Source organism: Vigna angularis, chromosome 7 (assembly GCF_016808095.1).
Source record: "Vigna angularis cultivar LongXiaoDou No.4 chromosome 7, ASM1680809v1, whole genome shotgun sequence".
Classification (NCBI taxonomy): Eukaryota; Viridiplantae; Streptophyta; class Magnoliopsida; order Fabales; family Fabaceae; genus Vigna; species Vigna angularis.
Window position 1 is genome coordinate 30,995,954 of NC_068976.1, and position 22,481 is coordinate 31,018,434.

General features: G+C 35.5%; 3 protein-coding genes across 4 annotated transcripts; 1 reads left to right on the forward strand and 2 right to left on the reverse strand.

Moving 5' to 3' along the window:
* The first annotated feature begins 259 nt into the window (after positions 1–259).
* Positions 260–4,962, forward strand: LOC108336197 (internal alternative NAD(P)H-ubiquinone oxidoreductase A2, mitochondrial). 2 transcript variants are annotated; one of them, XM_052880841.1, is made up of 9 exons: positions 260–885; positions 2,024–2,237; positions 2,336–2,496; positions 2,738–2,803; positions 3,140–3,303; positions 3,910–4,024; positions 4,231–4,410; positions 4,485–4,649; positions 4,738–4,962. In XM_052880841.1, the coding sequence occupies exons 1-8, from the start codon at positions 505–507 to the stop codon at positions 4,635–4,637; spliced, it is 1,434 nt and encodes a 477-aa protein (XP_052736801.1). In that variant the 5' UTR covers positions 260–504; the 3' UTR covers positions 4,638–4,649; positions 4,738–4,962. The 2 variants fall into 2 exon arrangements, with proteins under 2 accessions (XP_052736801.1, XP_017428034.1); XM_017572545.2 differs by having other exon boundaries at positions 4,485–4,962.
* A 1,027-nt stretch (positions 4,963–5,989) lies between these two features.
* LOC108337084 (selT-like protein) lies at positions 5,990–8,766 on the reverse strand. Its single transcript, XM_017573532.2, has 4 exons — positions 8,378–8,766; positions 8,220–8,296; positions 7,369–7,687; positions 5,990–6,324 (listed from the first exon to the last, which is right to left on the reverse strand). Exons 1-4 carry the CDS (start codon positions 8,618–8,620, stop codon positions 6,208–6,210), a joined length of 756 nt encoding a protein of 251 aa, XP_017429021.1. The 5' UTR covers positions 8,621–8,766; the 3' UTR covers positions 5,990–6,207.
* Positions 8,767–18,024: 9,258 nt separating this feature from the next.
* Positions 18,025–20,962, reverse strand: LOC108337697 (jacalin-related lectin 3). Its single transcript, XM_017574272.2, has 7 exons — positions 20,875–20,962; positions 20,500–20,712; positions 19,824–20,288; positions 19,488–19,715; positions 19,022–19,390; positions 18,682–18,903; positions 18,025–18,504 (listed from the first exon to the last, which is right to left on the reverse strand). The coding sequence occupies exons 1-7, from the start codon at positions 20,875–20,877 to the stop codon at positions 18,208–18,210; spliced, it is 1,797 nt and encodes a 598-aa protein (XP_017429761.1). The 5' UTR covers positions 20,878–20,962; the 3' UTR covers positions 18,025–18,207.
* Between the last annotated feature and the right edge of the window lie 1,519 nt (positions 20,963–22,481).

A 22,481-nucleotide genomic window follows, 5' to 3' on the forward strand; every position in this document is an offset into this window, starting at 1 on the left:
TGCCAGTTTTTTTTTTAAAGGTTACAAGAACCAGAGGAGGTTTGGTCTAATGGAGAAAATAAGTAATTCACAAAAAGTGATAAATTGAAATTAATTGAAGAATAATCCGCGTTCAATCTAATTATATTTCGAAGAAAATTTTGTAAAAATAATACGTGAAAGGAAACAAAATAGATAAACAAAAGTTAAGAAAAAGCACATGAGGAAAATGATTGGATTGGAGGGATAAAAAGCTGTGCAGAAGCACGTTTGAGTGGCCATGTTCACATTTTACGGTAGCAGCCACCAGTGCGCCATGCTGATACATGTCTGCATCGTCATCATAACACGTGACATCAACGTCAACGCTCCTATTAAGCAGCCTCTTACATCAATCAAGTCAAATTGATCCATCCAAACAAACCCCAAATAATTAGAAACCTCTTCTTGATCATCTTCTTCTTCTCTGTTTTCTCTTTCTTTCCCAACATAGCAATCTCAGTTAGTTAGTTTCACACCTTCGCTATGTCTTGGTTTCGACACCTCTCCTCCAAAACGCGCCACTTCACTTCTCTCTCCCGGTTCAGCACCTCCACCAGCCCGGTTCACCATGCGGGTCTAGGCCCCACGAAAGCCCACGAGAAGCCCCGTGTGGTCGTGCTGGGCTCTGGATGGGCTGGGTGCCGGCTCATGAAGGGCCTGGACCCTAAAATCTACGACATCGTTTGCGTGTCACCGCGCAACCACATGGTGTTCACGCCTCTCTTGGCTTCCACGTGCGTCGGAACGCTCGAGTTCAGAACCGTTGCCGAACCCATCGCCAGGATCCAACCCGCCATTTCCCGGGAACCTGGCTCTTTCTTCTTCCTCGCCAATTGTACTGCCATTGATGCTCTCAACCATGTCGTATGTTATCCACTTCTCTTCTTTCAATTCTGCGGCCACTGTTCCGGTTAAATGTCGTTAAATTGGGCGTGATTTGGTTTGTTACTTGATAATGGACATCTGTGGAGTGTGGACAACGTGCATCATATCATTTTCTTGATTTGCATACGTTTCTGTGATTTATAGTATGTATAGATTCTTTATATGCTACTATGTTTCAGGGATTTAGCAATGCCTTAAGGTGACATATAATATTGCGTGACCTTGACACCAACTTTGTCAGAACACTAACACCAAAATTCACAGCCGACATAGTGTGGCATAGGAGAGCTAGTGGCACACTTTTTATTGCCAAAATTTTATTGAGAACTACGAAATTGAAAAACCATTGTTAAGTCAGATGGTTGATTCACTATTTTTTGTGATTTTCTATTAATTTCAACCAACAGTAGAAAAATGTTAACGAGTATGTTTCTAGGAGAAATATATAGTAGTAGTTTTTCTATCGTCTATTATTTTTCTTGTCCTCTACACTACTGATACATTCTGTTGCATAACAAACTCATCATTGTTAATATCACTGTCTTGACTCCCTCTTTCTCGTTGCCATCACCTGTCACGTGTGTGAACTCACATCAATCCCATTTGCTATCCTTTTCCATTTCATTTGAGGTGCATGGAATGTGTAAATTATCTTGTTTTAGGGGATGAAGCAGTGTCTTCTGTTTCTTTTTCTCAGTTGTGCTGAAACACGATGAATTTATTCAAAATTTGAAATTATTAGAAGGTACCTTGTTTGTTGATGGATTTATTGAAATTGTGTTTTTTATACCTTTTGTTCTACTCCATATAGTAAGATAAAGGTTGTTGCATTGTTGTTGGAATTGAAACCCTGTCTAGTAATACAAATCTTGTTATTGTTTTGTTGAATTAAAACTATCAAAGCAACGCCTGGAACCTGAAGCCCCAAGGAAAATTCAATTTCATACCTATTTCTCTTACTCTCTCCACATAACAAAACGGCATCATACTCCTATTAGTTGAAATATCGGTAGTACTGACAATGTGTCTTAAGGTTGGAGAATTACTAGTATTACTTTAAATATTGCTACTCATGATGTGGTTTAATTGGGGAGAATCTGGCAAAATGGTTTTGAAGGTGCAATGTGAGTCTGTAACTGAAGGAACGCAGACAATAGATCCCTGGAAATTTACGATCGCATATGATAAGCTGGTAATTGCATTAGGAGCACAACCTACCACTTTTGGAATTCATGGAGTCTATGAGCATGCAATTTTTCTTCGTGAAGTTTATCATGCACAGGAAATACGGCGGAAGTTGCTTCTGAACTTAATGATGTCTGATGTTCCAGGTTTACAACAATTTTGATATTTAGGATTAATATAAAGTCACTTGAAAATAATGATTATTGTACATCACCTATGCAATTTGTATTTGATTTGGATGCAGGGATTGAAGAAGAGGAAAAAAGGAGGCTGTTACACTGTGTGGTTGTGGGAGGCGGTCCCACTGGAGTTGAATTCAGCGGTGAACTTAGTGATTTTATCGTAAGGGATGTCCGTGAGAGATATTCACATGTGAAGGACTACATCCACGTTACTTTAATTGAGGTTTGTTTAGTAGCATCAGATATGTGATACAACCAAATAGACTAGATTTTTGGTATTGCCTATGGCAGAAAACTCTTGCTTATGGCAAGAAACCTCTTGCTATTTCCATTGTATATCTCTGTCTTCCAAATTACAATTATTGCCAACATAATGGTTAGAAACACCATTGTCATTTTTCTTCGTGCCAAAATTTTCTTTTAAGGTAATTTGTTTTCTAACCAATTTATTCATGCCATTTCAGGCCAATGAGATCCTGTCTTCCTTTGATGTCCGACTCAGGCAATATGCCACCAATCAATTGACAAAGGTGAGCTACATATCAGAAGGAACTTCTATTATGTTTGTTCAACCTTTCCCTGCTGATTTCGAACTTCTGAATATCATGTAAAAAGAAACAAAGAACAACTAAACTCACCTTTCCATTTAAAGAAATGTAGTAGTCTATTAGTAATTACTATGGTGTTAATTATCAAAATATGAAATATAATCACGACACAATGTTTCTAACAGTGGTATTTGGAATCATATAATTAATTAATGCGACTCTTCCTCGTAGTACAATAAGTATGATGAAAACTGATTGATAGGCTAACTGTTCAATCAATATTAGTTTTGTATCTCTTCATATTGAAGTTTCTATCAGTCAGGAGTCCGACTAGTCCGTGGCATTGTGAAAGATGTCGAGGAGAAGAAGATTATCCTAAATGATGGAACTGAGGTACCATATGGGTTGCTCGTATGGTCGACTGGAGTTGGTCCATCAGCTTTTATTCAGTCTTTGGATTTCCCCAAATCTCCTGGTGGAAGGTTGTTCTTTGTTACTCAACATAGTTGCACTTATTTTCTTTCCATTGACAGCTCTTTCAAATTTACAAATTTGGAGCAGTCATATGAATAGACATGATCTGTCTTATCATGAAAGCAGCGCTACTTTTTTCCAAAAGATATCACTCATTGTGCGCATATATTTATTTAAGGAGACTGAATTAGGCATAGATCAAAATAAATCTTTAACATCTGATGAAGCTTTCAATTTCAAGGTTGCATTTGAAAGTTCATTTCAGGCATTTCATATAAATCCTTTTCAAATATAAGAAAATATCAATAATTTTATTATTACCCTCATATCTTTTAATCTTCCAAACTTTGGCATGAAAATCATTATGTAAAATACACATACATCAATGATTGGATTCAGCAGTTAGTTATATGGTGTAAAATATGTTTAGGCTGAGGTGTAAATCGATATGTATTTTTAGTTATATTTTACTATTTATGTCATTTGTCCACCATAAGCTATCGTCAGATGTATCAGTTTCCTCGCGTTTGACACACATTTGATGTGCCATGGCAACTATAACTATAGATTAGGGTATTTCCATAAAACAAATTTTTAAAGTTTCTTATTTTCAGGATTGGCACTGATGAGTGGCTTCGTGTTCCTACAGTAGAGGATATCTTTTCAATAGGTGACTGCAGTGGTTTTGTAGAAAGTACAGGAAAACAACCACTGCCGGCTTTAGCCCAAGTACGTGACATTGGATTCGTTAGTTTCTTCTCATACAAATTAATTTCTTGAATTCCTGGAATTTGTAGTTCTCACTTTGCACTAAGGTCTTTGTCCCTGAGATTTCATTCTGAATGTGTTACTGCTAATTTACTCTGTAACTGGTCATGAGTGAATTGATGTTGCATTTACCAACTTAATGCGTTGCCGTTTGGATTTAACCACAGGTAGCAGAAAGGCAGGGTAAATATTTAGCAATCTTACTAAACAAAATAGGTAAAGAAAATGGAGGCCGTGCAAACAGTGCAAAGGACTTTGACTTTGGGGAACAATTTGTTTACAAGCACCTTGGAAGCATGGCATCTATAGGGAGTTATAAGGCTCTAGTCGACCTCAGACAAAGCAAGGTGATTTTCATTCCTAAGCTTTTACTGGTGCTTTAAAAACTTGTGGTTTGATTCATTCACGCAATCTCCTGCAGGAGGCCAAAGGGTTATCTTTGGCAGGTTTTGTCAGTTGGTTTATCTGGCGCTCAGCATACCTAACTCGTGTCATCAGCTGGAGGAACAGATTCTATGTAGCCATCAACTGGGCTACTACTTTTGTGTTTGGCCGTGACATAAGCCGAATATGAGAACTTTTTAAGGTAAATACTCTGCGTGAAATTTTTATTATGACTTAGACATGTTAATAGGCCCTCACAATGAACTTTTTATTATGAACTTTTGGAGCAGCATGTTTCAAAAGCCAGTAATGTCTAAGGAGATGAATTTCAGTACACAGAAGATCATGGAACTTTACCAGTTCATGATATTGTTTACACGTTCCATTTGTTTAAACAGTAGCAACGAAAAAATAGATTACTCGGAAATTTCATTGAAGGGTGACGGCAATAGATTAAATTTTGCTGTCGTTGGTATTATTTTTCTAATAGAGAGCGTATACACGTTATGATTCAATTTTTAGCACCAGGAACATTGATTATTGGGCAGTAATAAACCAAATTCAATGTTTAGACGATTCCCAAATTATGCATGATCACATTTGACAACAATAATATATTGTGAAGGAATTCTCCGGTGGATAAACTCCCTTTATAAATGCAGTATATAAATGAAAATCAATGCAATTTGCACTCAACAAATTACTAACAGAAAAGGCTCTTACAAAAACACCACAATTTACATAAAAATGGCAAGTTATCACATGATTTGCGTATTTATTATATAAGCTTGATTTCTTCAATTTATCATTTATTTATTTTAACCTATTAATAAAAAATTAAATTAAATTTCTTAATTTTCAAAACCATAACAATGTGATTATTTTTTATTTATTTAATTAACAATAGAATCGTTAATAAAATCTATTTATCTAATTCAACAATGAAATCGTTAACTACTTATTAATAACTTTAATTTACACAATATTATATTATAATAAACACTTATAACCCTAATAACATTAATTTTAGTGTTTAAAAGATGTTTTTAAAAGTTAAGAGACATGATTAGAACTTAAAAAGGTCATAACTTATATTTTAAAATTGGACTTAACTGCTTGGTTGAATCTTTTATTAATAAAGAAATTAAATTGAAGAAAAATAAATAAATAATAAAACCAACAGGTATTTAAAGCATATTATAAGTTATACAAACGACAGTTACTTAAGCGTAATTTCTTTGATATATTTTAAATTGCTTAGTGTCTTCGTGTTCTTCTGATATACATGTGTACTTTACTCATTCGTGTTTGACATTGCTGCTGTATCCAAACTCAGTCTTATCCATACATTACTATAAAGTATAGTGTTGCAAAATTTGCCTTATCCTACCATTCAATTTTGCTTAATTAAGTTTTTGGTATTTTAATTGGAAACCAAAACTAAAACAACCTACTTATTTAGGAACAAAAACTTAATTAAATCTTCAATTTTGAACGTAGTATATGGATGTTATTGGAGCTGATGATAAAGAGATATCACAGTGAAAACAAATTACACAAACTATTACCTGAGGTAGCTTTTCCTTCAGCAGTTACTTAGTTCTTTCAATACACAAAGTTTATGCAGCAGGATAAACATCTGGCAGAACCTTACAACATGATATTCCTAAGATATATGTATACCAACCTCTTACTTCACATTGCAATGTCAGGTGCAGTAACATTTTATGACAGTTCAAAATATGCCTCCACCAAAGACACTAAGACATCAATTCTGACACACCATTAACACGTAAAGAATTTGTCATCTTTTTGGTAATCAAATCCTTCAACTCGATCTCTCCAGGAAACCTTCCCTCCTTCAGTTTAGAGAAAACCTTCAAGGGCAGAAGAGTTTTAAGGTATGAGTAAAAAATTCAAAAGCATTGAAGATGCCATATACTACGGTACCTTCCATCTAAGTAACTCTAGAGTCAGAAGAGGCAAGAGTATGATCAAATGATGGTTCAGATAAGAACTCTTAAAACAGAAAAAAAAAGGATAAGTTTATTTCCTATTAACTTAAAGTTCCACCCGTTTGGATATGTCCTATAAATGCTTTTTGAGAGTTCTCTACTGAAAGTATGAAGTTTATTTCAGTAGATAAACCCTCAAAATACTTATAGTTTTTATATCCAAACAAGATCTTAGTCCATTTCTTAGAACTACACAAATAAACCCTATACTAATTCTTACAAATTATATACCATAAAACACTGAATGCAGGAAACAAAATAATGTTACAAAGCCAAAATGCCCAATACTAAAGGAGTTGAATGTTGAATGCAAGGTGGGGAACCGTTCTCCCCAATCACCCAAAAAGTCATATAGAGATATAACTGTGATCTGAAAGCAGAGGTTTTCAAACTACAAAAATCCATATAAAAATATCAATTGACCATCATGGATTTATTTGGCTCAAGGTAACAAAGATGTGCTACATTTTAGCTGGAATGGAGGATAGGCCCCAATTCCCCATACTCTACCCACTTTTTCACAATATCTTTCTGCAGATCTTAAACTAGTTTTAGTCTGTTCAAGACCATATAATTCAATAAATTCAATGATGAAATATAACCTTCGCAGAAAGTATGATAACCGAAAAGAATCAAAATAATACAGCCAAAGATAATGATGCTGCTTAACATATTGTATGATAGTAGCTAAAAATTCTCTAAGTGAGCCCCAAATTAACCAGAGAAATCCAGTGAAGTGGCAAAATATTGATCTAACAACTCACGTGGGATATCTACCCAATGGATTACACATGCTCACACAGTCACAAAGCATAACAAAACTTGAATAAAGATCACGAGCTCAACTATCAAATAAATGTGTACTAATAAATAAAAGAAAATAGAACGTGGAAGGAAGGTACCAACCAGTTCACCATTGAAGTAAATTTCAAATGCTCCAGAGCTCTGTAAGAATGACTGCAAGGCATTCCCAAGAAGCCAAGTACTAGCAATGGTTCCAAATTTATTAGCACGCAAGTTGAAATACCAAGGAGGAGGTGCAGCAAAACCCAATACTGGAAATATATGCTCCCCAGCAACAACCACTCCTATAACACCAATCTGAACAACTGGAACCAATTTGCTTAGCAGACGCTTTGGAAGCGATGGAGGATAATTAGCAAGAATAACCTCAGTTCCAGGAAAAGCAATATCCAACATATTCTTCATTGTCACTGCTGTTCCCCTACACACAAACAACACAGCCATCCATTTATAACAAATTCCCCATCCTAACCAACACTACCATATGCATGCAAATTGTAATGAACCAACTTTTGCCTATACATTTTCCTAAGGTAATGAAACGAAAGAAAATAGAGTGGACATAAAACAAAGACAACAATGGATTTTAGAAAAAAAAATCAAAATTATCTTTCTCATTTCTTTCCCCTGTACCAAACAATTAAAAATTCAAACTTTTCTTTTCTTTTCATTTTCTTTCAACTGTACCAACACAAAGGTTTAAGGAACACCGAACAAAAAGTTAAAGCAATGATTTGGAACAATACTCCCTTAAATCCCCAGCTAACCACTGATGTATGATATGATATACAACCCAGATACGATTTCACAAGCTGGATGATATAACCAAAAACCTAAAGTCAAATAATCTTTCTAGGTCGATTCCCCCATAATCTCAAAAAGCGTTCCTTTTTTTTTTGTAATTCTTCTCTCTATAGAAAAACCATCAACACCATAATATTAATAGCAAGTACCTGTAAGAACACGAAGAGCAGAAATTGATGTTGACAGTGTTGCCGAGACCCGAATTTGCAATACTGCTCGTGGTTTTCTGAGGAAACAAGAACAGAAGAGAGCCGTTAATGGGACATTAAAAAAATGATAAAGATGGGATTTTCATGAAAAAAATTACCTCGGGGGGTAACTCTATTGTAATCGGCTGATAATGGTGTTGGGGTGGGTGGTGCGGTGGGTGATGGTGGTGGTGGGGAGGGTGGTGATGGTGGTGCGGTGGGTGATGATGGTGGTGCGGTGGATGGTGATGATGGTGGTGGTGGTGGTGAGGTGGCGGTGGTGGTGGTGTGAATAGCGAAAATAGGTCAGAACAGAAAAGAAAGAGAGGCAGACCAAGCAAGAGAAGCTGAGCACGATCCATAGGCAGTGAAGTTGGAAGATGGAAGGTTGAATTGGAATGGAAGAATGAAAATGAAGCGAGTCTGAGAAGAGAAGTGTGTGGTGTGGTTTTCCACTGTGGCTTCAGAAACAAATCGCACACTCACAGCTTTACTTTAGTTTTGGAAACTTTATTGTTTAATTCCCGTTTTCATTTTCTTTAATCATCAAATGTTATTTATTCAATATATTTTTTTACTTAATTATTTTTCGTTCCAATGAATTATTTCACACATTTTATCATATGTTTGGTTAAGTTTTATATATTTTATCAATCGTTAGATGGGAAAAAAAAGTTTAAATATTTAATTGGTCCCTAAGTTAAGTGGTTATTTTCATTTTAGTATCCGATTTTAAAAGTGAAGACATTGGATCCCTATATTATGAAAATTGTATGATTTCAGTTCTATCCGTTAAGTTGGTAGGAACAACGTTAAATGTTAATTCATGTGGCAAATTACTTATCCAACATGGCAAAAACACATTATTTAGCAAAGACATATATGAAAATATCCTTTGATTAGAAAACCAAATACATACGTGTTTGCCCTAACATATTCATCTCGAAGAAGCTTAGCTGAAGGACTTGAGATGAAGGAGGTGAGCTGAGGTGGGATGCCCTAAGTTCTTCGTTCTAACACAGTGCGTGTGTTCTTCGTTGTTTGTTGTTATGAGGTGGGTACCCTAAGTTAAGGTTGTTGTTGGTTTTCTGAAGTAGGTGCCCCAAGTTGAGGAACTGTTCTTGTTCTCTTGTCTGTTTGGGGTTCGTTGTTGGGGACTGGGGTTGTTTTGTTGGTGTGGACGAAGCATTATTGTGTCGTTTCGCGAGGCAATGTCAATGAATCAGTGTTCGTCTTGCTCATGGGGGAGCTCTCGTGGTGGTTCATATTGTTGTTGTATAGTATAGCAAAATGTTCTCTTGGTATTACCAAATGGATGTTTATGTGAAAGAGAAGTTGAAGATTGGTGGACACTAATAATAATGGGATTTCCTTCCCATTCTTTCTATAAAAAAGGAACCTTGATTTCTTTCTAAATCACTCCAAAAATTTATATTTTTTCTTCCCTTATATTTCTTAACTTTTGGTAGACTTGGTACCTAAATACGTCAATTAGTAATTTACTTTTTTTTCTTCTGAAAACTCACCTAGTGTATTGGTTTACTATTTATTACTATTGTTTTGGTAGATAATAATATTCACAATGAGAAGTGCACAAGTATTTTTTTTAAGTCACAACAATATGTTACAAATTATACCCAATAATGGTATAATTTTATAGAAGCATATAACATAGTAAGTCCACATTTATATAAAAAAGAACAGTTAGAGTAGACTGTAAAGAAAGTTTGTTAAGCTTAAAGTCATCCCAAAATGAGTCAGAATTTAAAACTTAGACATACTAGAGTATTTCAAAATAATAAGGACAACTAAGGGTCCTAACTAAGCTAAGCAGCAGCACCGTCGTCCTCCAAAGACTGCTCCAGAGGCACCTCATCTGCCTCTGCTCACATCCAAGTGGATGATCATTGCAAAAGAAAAACATACCCAAGCAAACACAAACACACAAGCAAGGGTGAGCTAGATATAAAAATCATGTTATAACAGTCACATACAACATGCAAGTAAAGACATATACACTACACTATACAAACATGACTTGTTGCACTTAAACTTGACTCGTCCGGACTTAGAATGATTGCCGAGCTATGGCGAGTTATGCACTCGTGGTGGCCTCTACTGCTTTGCAAAGTCATTGCCAATGGGTTTCACCCTACCACACTCACGAGGTTAGTCCGTTATCACTCACCTTGGGCCATACTGGAAGCACCCAAGACTAGGACCTCCTACTACTCCTCACCACATGGATCAATCCTCTCTACTTGAGAATGAAAGACCATTGGAGCATCAAGAAAACCCTCAAGACTAAGCTACCATGCAAATCATTCTAAACACACTGAAAGGGCACCACCATGTATCCCTCCTTGAGGATCATGGAATTACATCCAATACTAATACTTTCCACTTTAACACCAACATGATAATGCACACATAAGCCCTTAAAGCAACTGGAACAATTAAGTAAAATAGCATACTGGAATAAATAGAAATATAGGCCGAACGAAAAACATCAACACATAATGAGCAGGACCGAACACCCCGTGAATGGTAGAGGCCGAACGGTATCTCACCTCCCAAAGGACAAGACCGAATGATCCATAAAAGGTAAGACTGAAGAAGTGGTCGAACACTATTCAGGACCGCTCACTAAGAGAGACCGAACGCTACCTAAGACCGAGCGCTATCAAGACCGAACACTACTTGAGGCCGAACGCTAGTTAAGAGAACGAACACTACTTAAGAGACTGAACGCTACCTGAGACCGAACGCTACTTAAGAGAACAAACGCTACTTAAGAGACTGAACGCTATCTAAGAGACCAAACGCTACCTGAGACCGAACACTACTTAAGAAAACGAACGCTACTTAAGAGACTGAACGCTACCTGAGACCGAACGCTACTTAAGAGAACGAACGTTCATGAACTGGTAAGACTCAAAAGAGACCAACCCAGTTATGACCAAGAGCAGCACAAGACCGAACGGTCAACTGCAACGTTTTGCATAATTCTACAGAATTCTGCATAATTGCTAACATAACCCAATATGACCATTTCTAACCATTTTTACTAACTTCTAACACCCTTAATTCTTGTTTTATACTTAATTAAACTTATCTAAATGATTCTAAACATTCCTACTACCATTCTAAAGTGATTAAAAGTCAATTTTAACTCTAAAACACCAATTTTCCCCAACTTAGGGACCCAAAACCCAATCCCACAGCTTTGCACCTAGTTTGATCAATTTAATGACTCAAACAAGTCACATTATAGTGGCTAAGACTGCCCCAACAGCCCAGTTGCGCTTTAGACCTCAAATGCCCAAAATCACTACCTCACTTCCTCTCAAAGTGACCTAAAAACCAGAAAACTCCAAATTTCTATCCAACCAAAAATATACCAGATTTCACACTTAAATCACTTTCAATTGGTCAATTATAGCAATTCAAACCCATCCAAATCAATTCCAAACAGCTTAACACAGTTTCATGGATTTCACATATCAACACATACATTACAACATACTCAAAACACAAAATACAACTCCAAACAGTGCACCAATTCAGAATCCAATATACATACACTTCATGCAAGCAGTTTAAAGAAGTATTCTAGCTCCCCTTACCTTGGAGTAAAACCGCACAGCTCACTGAAATGCCCTAACGATACCTCTCACAGCGAGAACCCGAACAATGCCCTACAACCACCGAAATGGTGATGGAAACAACTCTTAGAGCTAGAACTGAGTAGAAATGGAGGAAGGGAAAGCAAGAAAGCACATGTAACCGACAAGAACATACGTCTCCATTCAAGAACAGTAAATAGGAGGTTGAAGCCCTCTACGTCGCGGACGTTTGAGCACCACCTAAAACGAAATCTACTGGCTTAGTGAAAGGAGATTGAAGAGAGAAGGATGTGAGGTTGTAGAGATAAGGCAAAGAAAAGAGGAACTGAGTTCTTAGAGAGAGAGTGGTGTGCTGGAGTTAATGGACCAGGAGGTTTGAAAAGCCCTTTTGTTTTAAGTTTGGTCCTATTAACTTAAGACACCCCTTGGACTTTATTTTCAGGTCCTCGCATAATTTCTTATTGTAAAAAATCAGGATGAAGGCAAATATGAGGAAGGACAACTGTCAGCAATTAGGGAAAAAAATCATTGATCAAAAGTAGAAAGAAATTAATTAAAATGATTAGTAATGACAAGTGCAGTTTTATCCAATGTCGTAGAGTGCAAAGGAGATTTAAGACATTTTCATTAAATTGCATAAGGTTAAGTAACTTATTCAAGGATATTCTTGAGGATAAAACTTTATACTCTTCAAATGAGTGAGTCCACATCAAGGACGGAGCACATCAATAATCTAAATACATTATTTGCCTAACTTGTAATGACAAATTTCAACATAGTTGAAAATTAACATTTAAAAGTTTCTACTGTAGAGTTTACTTGATTTGTATGATCAACTCATCATCAACATAACAAATAACAATACTGATGTGTACCTATACTTTAAGGATATTTTCGAAGCTATTCTTAAAGAAGAATCCAGGCGAAAAAACAAAAGTAGATAGGACGGAAAATTCAAAGCAAGCAAAGGCTTCGACGATGACAAGAGGTAGATCAATAAAACATGGATAAAGTGGGAGTTAAACCATAGTAAATAAAAATCTCAAAATAAGAAGCATCTTAAATGCTACCTGTAAGACCCATGAAAAATATCTATAATAGTAAATTTTAGCATTTTATTAGTAATAATAATTTTAATGGATAGAAAATATAATTAAATAGAAAATTATGGTAGAAAAATTAAAATTTTTGATATAAAATTATAGTAATTCTAGAAGGAGAGTTTCAAATTTTTGATAACTTATTTAGGATTTTTTTTAAGAAAATTGAATAGTAAAAAGTGAATAGTGAATAGTAAAAAGTGAATAGTAAAAAAAACTAAAAATAAAAATTGAAAGGATAAGAATTCCTACGTAGCATGGAAGGAGTTAGGATCAGATTTGATCAAGTTGATGATTAAAATACTATTTTTAAAATAATATTAAAATAATACATAATATTAAAAAAAATTAATGAATAGTAAATTTTTTTACCTATAAATAGCCATGGGAGGGAAGGGTATTCTGCACCAAGAAGAAGAAGAATCAAGTGAGAGCTTGAGAAATAGAGAAGAAAGAGTTAGGGAGAAATTTTTAGTTGCAAGAAGAGTAGAGGTTCTGAAGAGTTTTCGGGGAAACAAATTCGGAGCAAGTGAAGTCTGGAATAGAGGTAGGGGAGCTAACCTTTCTAAGCTTTTATATTCTGATTTAGTATTGTTTATTAGTATGCATGTCTTGAAATTATGTGAGAATAGTGTTAATGCTTACTGTATATTTATTTATATTGAATTTCTGTGTTAATATTATGTGCTGTTATTTTGAATATGTAAATAAGAAATTTGTTAAAACTAGTTGAGGAACACTTTGGCTAAGGAAAGACTTGGTACTTAAGTTGTCCATTGTGACATACCTCTCTTTCCTGGAGGTCTACTCGACAAGCTTTTAACTTAAATCTTGTTGAACAGATTATGTACTGTTAAACTATTGAGCAATATACCTCGTTGGAATGAATTCATGTTATTGTGGTAGATACGAAATTATGAATTTTAATTGTGATGATTGTAATTTATTATATTGGATTTGAATTTATGCGTCTGAACATGATATGAGTATTATGGGGAGATTTCGTAATGATATAATATGAGTTGAGGAATGTGAGCATTGTATGAGTCTCGTGGAGAGATTCTGTAATGATGTGGTAATTGTGTATATGTTGATGTTGAGGGTCCTGTAGTTGGAGGTTATCCTGATACTCTAATAATCATCCAGTCTCAAGTAGAGAAGGATGAGTTATGTAGTGAGAGGGGCAAGAGGTCCTGGTCTATGTGCCGGTTTTGGACATAGTGTTGAGGACTAACCTTGTGAATGGTATGGAGTATTTTTGGAACTGTATTTGTAAGAAGAAGCAGAAGTCATCACAAGTACATAACCTCCCGTGACCGCTCATCAACGTATCATCCGGATGAGTGTCAAATAAGTATTGTGGAATGAGTGTCTATTAGGTATTGTGGTGTTTATTGGGTATTGTGGGACGAGTGTCTAATAGAAATTGTGGTATGATGGTATGAGGGTATATGGCATAATTATTATATGATGTTAGTATCAAAGCAATTATGCATGTTTTATAAATGATTTGTTGTTTGTTAGCTCACCCTACTTGTTTGTGTTTGGCTATGTACGATGATCGTATAATTCGTTATATGGGAGTAGATGAAGGAACGTCGTCTGATCCAGTACCAATGAAGAAAGAGATCGAAGAATAAGTTAGAAGAATTCGAATCATATTTATGAGTTTATAGTTGAAATCTGTGTTTAAAACATGTATAAACATATATCAACTAGGAATTTTTAAGTGTGAGATTACAGGATGTTACCGTAAATGTAATGTTACAATATATAAATTATGAATTATCCAGTGTGAGATATTGGGATGTTACACTACCATTGTGACAAGAGATGGCATGTCAAGAAAGATTGTTGGTAGAGAAAGAATGGAGGAAAGAACTCTGAAAGCATCAACCTTACAAGGTTGTGTTGCAAGTACCTTAGATGATGGAGAAATTACAGTGAGCGAAGCAGTGATCAATTTTGATGGTAAAAAGAAATTTTATGACAAGCGGATAATGAATTCAGGTGAAACTTGGCACATGACTCCATACAAAAACTAATTTCACACATATGAGCCTATCTTAGGGGGATGTGTGTTCATGGGGAATGATCATGCATTGGAGATTGCTAGAGTTGGTATAGTCAAAATAAAAATGTATGACGATATTGTTCGCACAATTCAAGGGGTATGACATGTGAATAACTTAAAGAAGAATCTATTATTTATAGGGAAATTGGATGACCTCGGGTGCAAGATCCATGTTGAACGTGGAATCTTAAAGGTGGTGAAAGAGAATTTGGTAGTAAATAAAAGCAGAAAAGATCAAGGCAAACTTATACATGCTTATAGGAAATACATTGCAAGAAGCTAATGCAACGGTTGCATCGACAAGTCAAGAAGAAGCGGTACTGACATGGCATCGTAGGTTGTGGCATATGTTAGAGCGAGGTCTGCAAGTCCTTGCAGAACGTAATATCTTACGTAGGCTTAAAAAGGTTAATTTTACCTTTTTGTGAGCATTGTGTGATCAACAAGTAGATTGAAGTTTGCTAAAGTAACTATGAAAAATAAACACATTGTAATTGATTCATTCTGATGTATGGAAATCATCAGAACTATCACTCGGAGGAGCTAAATGTTTTGTATCATCCATTGATGATTACTCCAGAAGATTGTGGGTGTATCCGATCAAGAAAGTCAAATGTATTTGTCTAGTTCAAAGAATTCAAAACACAAGTAGAACTTGAAACTAGAAAAAGAATATGTGGATGGAGACTTTCTAGCATTTGATAAACAAGAGGGTATTATAAGACAATTTTTTGTTCCACATAACCCTCAATAGTAATGTACAACTCCTAAGAAAGAATCAAACTACCATAATCTAGCAAAAGTATATTCTTGGGCTATGCTGACAATATGAAGGGATATAACTTGTTGGATCCCACTTCCTACAAAGTTATTGTTAATTAGGATGTAGCCTTTGTAGAAAATGAACTGCAAAGCAGACAAATGACAACTTTAATATGGATAAAGTCGTAGTACAAATAGAGAAGAACCCTTCAAAATATTCTTTCGAGTCAGAGGAAGAGCACGAAGAACATGAGCCAAATGAGGTTGGGGATGAAGAACTTCGATGATCAACAAGAGAAAGAGTCAAACCATCTTGGCATTCACAATATGTGGTGACCAGTTATCATGTGTATTGTCTCCTAAGTGAAGAAGGAGAACCTTCAACTTTTCAAGAGGCTGTGAGTGATCCAAAAGCTTATTTGTGGATGGCTGCAATGCAAGAAGAAATGGAGGCTCTTCACAGAAACAAGACATGGAGGCTTGTTGAACTTCCAAAAGATAGGAAAGCCATTGGTTGCAAATGGGTCTATAAGATCAAGAAAGATAACAATGATCAAGTGGAATAATATCATGTTAGATTGGTGATAAAAGGATATGCTTAGAGAAAAGGCATTGACTTTAATGAGATATTCTCATTAGTTGTTAGATTGACAACAATCAAAATTGTGCTAGCAATGTGTGTTGCATTTGATTTACATCTGGAACAAGTGGATGTAAAAATTATTTTTCTTCATGGAGAAATTGAAGAAGAAATATATATGGTCCAACCAGAAGGCTTTAAAGAGCAAGAAAACTTGGTTTGCAAGTTAAACAAATCTCTGTACAATCTAAAGAAAGAGTTAAGGTATTGGTATAAGAGATTTAATTCCTTCATCATTAGTCTTAGATACAACAGATTAAGTTCATATCATTATACTTATTACAATAGGTTTGATGAGAAGGATTTCATTATTTTGTTGTTGTATGTGGACGACATGTTGGGGGTAGGCCCCAACAAAGCTCGAATCCAAAAATAGAAGGCATAATTGTCTTAGGAGTTTGATATAAAGGACTTGGGATCAACACACAAGATTTTAGGGATGGAGATTCACCAAGACAAAAAACATAGGAAGATTTGACTTTCTTAGAAGAATTACTTACTCAAGATCTTGAGACATTTCAACATGCAAGATTGCAAGCCAATTTCTACCTCACTTCCTTAGTCATCCTCAAGTATGAGTTCTAGTAGTGAAGTGAAAAGGATGAGGATATCTCGAGTAGCATATGCATTAGCAGTAGGAAATCTTATGTATGTCATGATTTGTACAAGACCGAACATTGCACAAGTAGTAAGAGTAATTAGTAGGTTCATGGAAAATCTAAACAACAATCATTGAAGCATCGGAGTATTAGTAGGTGTTGCATTATGTTTCATAGGATCGAAATCAGTTGTCAAGGCTATGTTGACTCAGATTTTGCAAGTGATATCGAAAAAAAAAGATCTACTATAGGATATGTGTTTACACTTGTAAGAGGTGTAGTAAGTGTGTTATCCAGATTACAAGATATTGTAGCTTTGTCTACTACAGAAGCAAAGTACACGGTAGCTATTGAAGCTTGTAAGGAAGCTATTTGGATTCAATGGTTGATGGAGTAACTTAGGCACAGGTAGAAAAAACTTGTATATTGTGACAATCAAAATGCTTTGCACATTGTAAGGAATCCCGTCTTTCATTCAAGGACAAAACACATAGGACTTCATTATCATTTTGTTCAAGAAATAGTAGAAGAGGGAAGTGTACACATGGAAAAGATTCACACAAATGAAAACCTGACAAATATTATGACAAAGTCGATCAACATTGACAAGTTTAAATGGATTTGGTCCAATCTGAAGAATAAACAACATGAATGACAAAATATGATATGAAAATTGGATTAGTTTCATCAAAATTTTATGTGGGAGAATGTGAAAGAGAAGTCCCACGTTAGTAGAGACTAGTCTCGGAGTTTCCTTCCCATATCATAAAAGGAACCCCTTTTCCTCCATAAAGCCTTCCAAAATCTCATTTCTCTTGCTCCTTTATATTGCTTTAAACATAGGAGAATTTCTCCTTAAATTTGTAGAGAATGAAGTTGTAAGTTTTCACTAGTAAAATTTCCATTTTTTCCATTTTTGTCTATCGGTATTATTTTCTCATTTTTATTTTAGTTGAGTGCTTTGCGTTTTGTCTCATACCTAACCGTTTCAAGCATACAAGCATTGATGTTCTCAATAATCCGCTTATACAACTTTCCTTAACGTGTTATTATTGCATCAAATTTTCAAACTCTAATCACATCAAGATTTCAAACTCTCCTCAATACTAGTCCAAATGCTAAGTTGTTGTTTTGGTGAGAGGTAGTGATCAAAATAGCTTGAAGAGTAAGGACCTAGAAGTTTTATTGCTTCCTAGCCAGTGCTGCATGTGGACTCCAATGGCATCTAAGTACAAGCTGCTCCTACCATGAAAACCCAGCACCTTGCCCTCTGTAGTGGTCGAGGTGAAGAATTTCCCAACTTCTTCACCAAATGGACCATACTGCCCACGACTAGTGTAAAAAGTCAGTGACTTTATGATTTTATGTTGCTGATCATCCTTAGTGATTGACCCGTAATAGCCAGAAATGCAAGTCAGTACTTCATGTGGATGCTCCAATTGTATCTGAAATCACAACAAGTTAAGCTTCATTATGTTTAAGAATGTTCATGTCGTGAACACTTTGCATTTGTGCTTTGCAGCATTTAACATGGGGAGTGCTTTAGCTTAATATTGGTTTAAGGAAGTAAGAAAGACAGTGAAACGTGCTTAGATTAAGAAAGTGGAAGCTCATAATCATACCCTATGCATGGTGTCTCCTCCATTACCACCATGTTTTACAGACCACACAGATTGTCTGTTTCTGTCGTACTCCATTTGGATAGAACATATTCCTTCTGATACTTTTGTCAAATAAATTTGCTTAATCCCAGAAAAGACTCCATCATCCCAGGGTCTACCTCCATCCCCACCCCATGGCCCTGGTCCACATGGAGCTGGTTCTTTCATCACACCACAAGAAACCTAAGAAAGGTATGACCAAAGTGAAAGGTACAATCCATAAAAGGAAATTGAAAATGTTCTTAAATATGCCTTCAATATCTTCTGAATTCTAAAAGTTGTTGCCAATAAAAGGCCATACCTCTTCAGCTGCTGATGACTTAGCAAGAACTAGTTTGCTAGGCCATTGAGCATTGCCTTCATCTCCAATACTTGTTTCTCTAGGGTTTATTTCCTTGGGAAGGGTTGCCACAGGCACTGTTACTTTCCCTTCTACAACATGTACTCCAAAAGCATCTAGGAACAAACCTTTTCTCCCATGAATGCCAACAATTTTACCTTCTTTCACTTTTGTGGTGAAAGAATTTCCTTGTTCATCCCCATAAGGTCCATACTTTCTCTTATTGGTGTGGAAAGTCAGTGACCTTACAATAACAGGCCCCATGTACATCAAAGGATCACAGTAGCCAGATACATGTGCCAGGACTTCATAAGGAAAATCAAAGACTACCTGCAAAATGATGTCGCAAAGATTATAAATTAGTCTAGTTTTCCTTGTTTGTGAAATAGAGTAGTAAGCTAAGTTTTCCTGTTTGTTCTTGGTTCACCTTTTCAGTTTTGAATCCTCCTGTTCCACCTTGTTTGGATCCCCATACGGCTTCCCCATGATAATCATACAAAACTCTAATCCATACAATTCCAACGTTGCGTGACAAGTTGATTTGCCTGATTCCTGTGTAGCTTCCATCATCAAAAACATGTCCACCAATGCCACCCCAAGGTCCATATGTGACCACACCTCCAACCTTTGGGATTGACTCTTTCACACGAGCCATCTGAAAGAAGATAGGATAAAAGATTCATCTGGGGCAATTTGAGAACTAGAAAAGAAAGTTAAGGAACACTTTAAATGACAGAGAAGTCATCAATACAGGCTCTCTCACCTTTTCTTTGTGTTCGGTATTTTTGGATTCTTGGACAAAAGAATATTTTCCGGGGACATTCTTTGCTAAATTCTCATTGAAATGATCTTTTTGTTTCAGAGCAAGAACAATATCGTAGTGTTCGTTCACAGTTCCTTGTATCACAGAATAACCAAAATTCTCAGAGAACTGAGTAATGGGGCTCTGGGAATGAGCCAAAGGCTTTGATGGATTTGGTTGTTTCAGGGACTTCAGATAGACTCCAATGGCATCTATGTACCAACCACACCTGCCATGGAATCCAACAATTTTTGCACCAGTCAATGGGACTGAAAAATATGTTCCTTGTTCAACACCAAATGGTCCGTAAGTTTTCTTGTTACTCTCAAAACTCAGTGACCGAACTAAGTTTGGCCCCAGGTGATTGAAACTGCCACAGTATCCATGGATTTTGGTTAGGATCTCATTTGGATAATCAAACTTCACCTGCAACACAGTCACTAGTAGTTAGCTATTTTATGCTCAAATTTAACTAATACCAGCTTCTAACTAGGGCCTTAACATGATATTACTCTTTTTATCACTCAAGTATTGACCTATAGCTAGTTTTTATTTCTCACAAGAAGAAAAAAGTTTTCACCCAATAATCTCTCTTTCTAATGTATCATATTCTGAAGTGCCAATATGGAACCTTTACCTTGTCAGTTTTACGGCCTCCACTTCCACCATGTTTCTCTGACCAAATGGAGCTTCCTTTCTTATCATATTCAATCTGGATGGAGTCAATGCCTGCTCCATGAACTATCACCAATTGCCTTACTCCTGAGTATACCCCGTCGTCCCAAAGAGATCCTCCCTTGCCTCCCCATGGTCCAACTGACTGAGGTTTCTTTGTGGAATCCTCAGAACTCTGCACACAAAAACATCATGCAAAGGTGGTAAGAAAAGAGGGTAAAAACATACATTTGTTGAAAATAAACTGAGGTATCTAAGCATTTAGTCCTGTTTAACATAAACATCTATGAGTTTTGTCATATGTAATGTAACATAAGTAGTTGCATGCATGTACTACCATGTTCTACTTGGGGGATAATGATGTTTGACTTTGGACTAGGAAAACTGATATTGTTAATGTGGGTGCAGTTAAGGGGAGGCATAGGAAGAATTTATGGAGGAAGAGATTGAGTTTTTGGTAGGGGACTTTGTCTATAAAAATAATATAGATGAAGAACTATGTAGACAAAGCTAATTTTAGTTGCACTATGGAGGGAAAGCAATAAAAGGCAGGGAATCAACTTCCCTACATCTATCAGTACCTTGTTTTTGTTAAACAATTCTTGCACTTTTTTAAGAAACATGATAGGTATTTTAGGAGAGACTGAACAATCATTTTATTTCTCATTTATTGAGAAAATAGAAAGGAACATATCCTCTTATGCTAAATTCGAGTTTTGGAATTTAGTCAGCAGCACTTAGACTTTATTAGTGGTTTGGTGCCATGAGTGGTAGAGATTTCTTGGAATCTGATTTCTGATGATCATATCATATTCTACACCCTCTTATATTTCTTTATTTAATCATTTTTAGCTATGTTCTTTGTATTAAAATTTTACACCATACTTACTCATAATGTGCTTCTTATAAACAATTCGAGGAAGAATCTAATACTCTTTTGTGGATGCTTGCTCATGCCACACTTTGTGTTCTACCAATCTTTTCCCAGATTGAATTTTCTGGCCCCAATCATTAGTTTATAAAGCATGTTTGAATGAGAATCTATTACTTATAGTTATTGAGGAACATGAAAAGACTACAATTATTGGCTTTATAATATATTTATTATATCTTCTTGGACATACTTACAAATCTTTGTTCTGGAACATCACCAATTCATGTATCGTATCCAAATGGGGTTCTACATAACAGATTATACGGCAAAGGGCCTCTTTTGTGATTTTCTCATTTTCCTCCTAAACCAACCTCTGTAATAGACCAGAACAATATTTTAATGCCTTGAAACATGAGAATAGAACCTCTAAAACATGGATGGTCGAATAAGACGCATTGCTTCATTTTTGTTGGGTGTTTTGCTACTAATTTCATTTAAAAAGTACTTTATTTATGTAAGTTATTTCGTTATCTTTTTACATGAACTTTTTTGGGTTTTTAAGTGATTGGCTGAGAAATCTTTTTTTTTTTTTCTAATTCTGCCTTATACTTAGTTCTTGTTTATTAGTTGTGTCTCTAAATATGATCTTACCAACAAGATTCGTTTGACTATGAAGTAAAGAAACTCCAAAGAAAACAAATTTTATCTTAATGATATTTTCTTGAGTGTTAAGTGGCTAATCTTTCATCAACTTGCTTAATTATGATTTATCTCAAATGTAACTAAATTGATGATTATCATAAGTGTAGTATACTGCTTCTGATCTAAGAAAGAAATTGAAAATTTTGAAACCATTTATTGAGTAGCTCTATCGAAGGAATGTAGTTGCTCATTCCAATCCTTGGTGGAGTCATGACAAATGTCTTGAAATTTAAGGCAGTCATACTCATATAATAAACATTGACAAAAAAAATATTAGTATGCAGATGGATGATTTATTTTTAAATTTTAGGAAATGTAATTGTTTTAATTGAATATTTTAATTTATAGAATGTTTTTCAATTATCTGT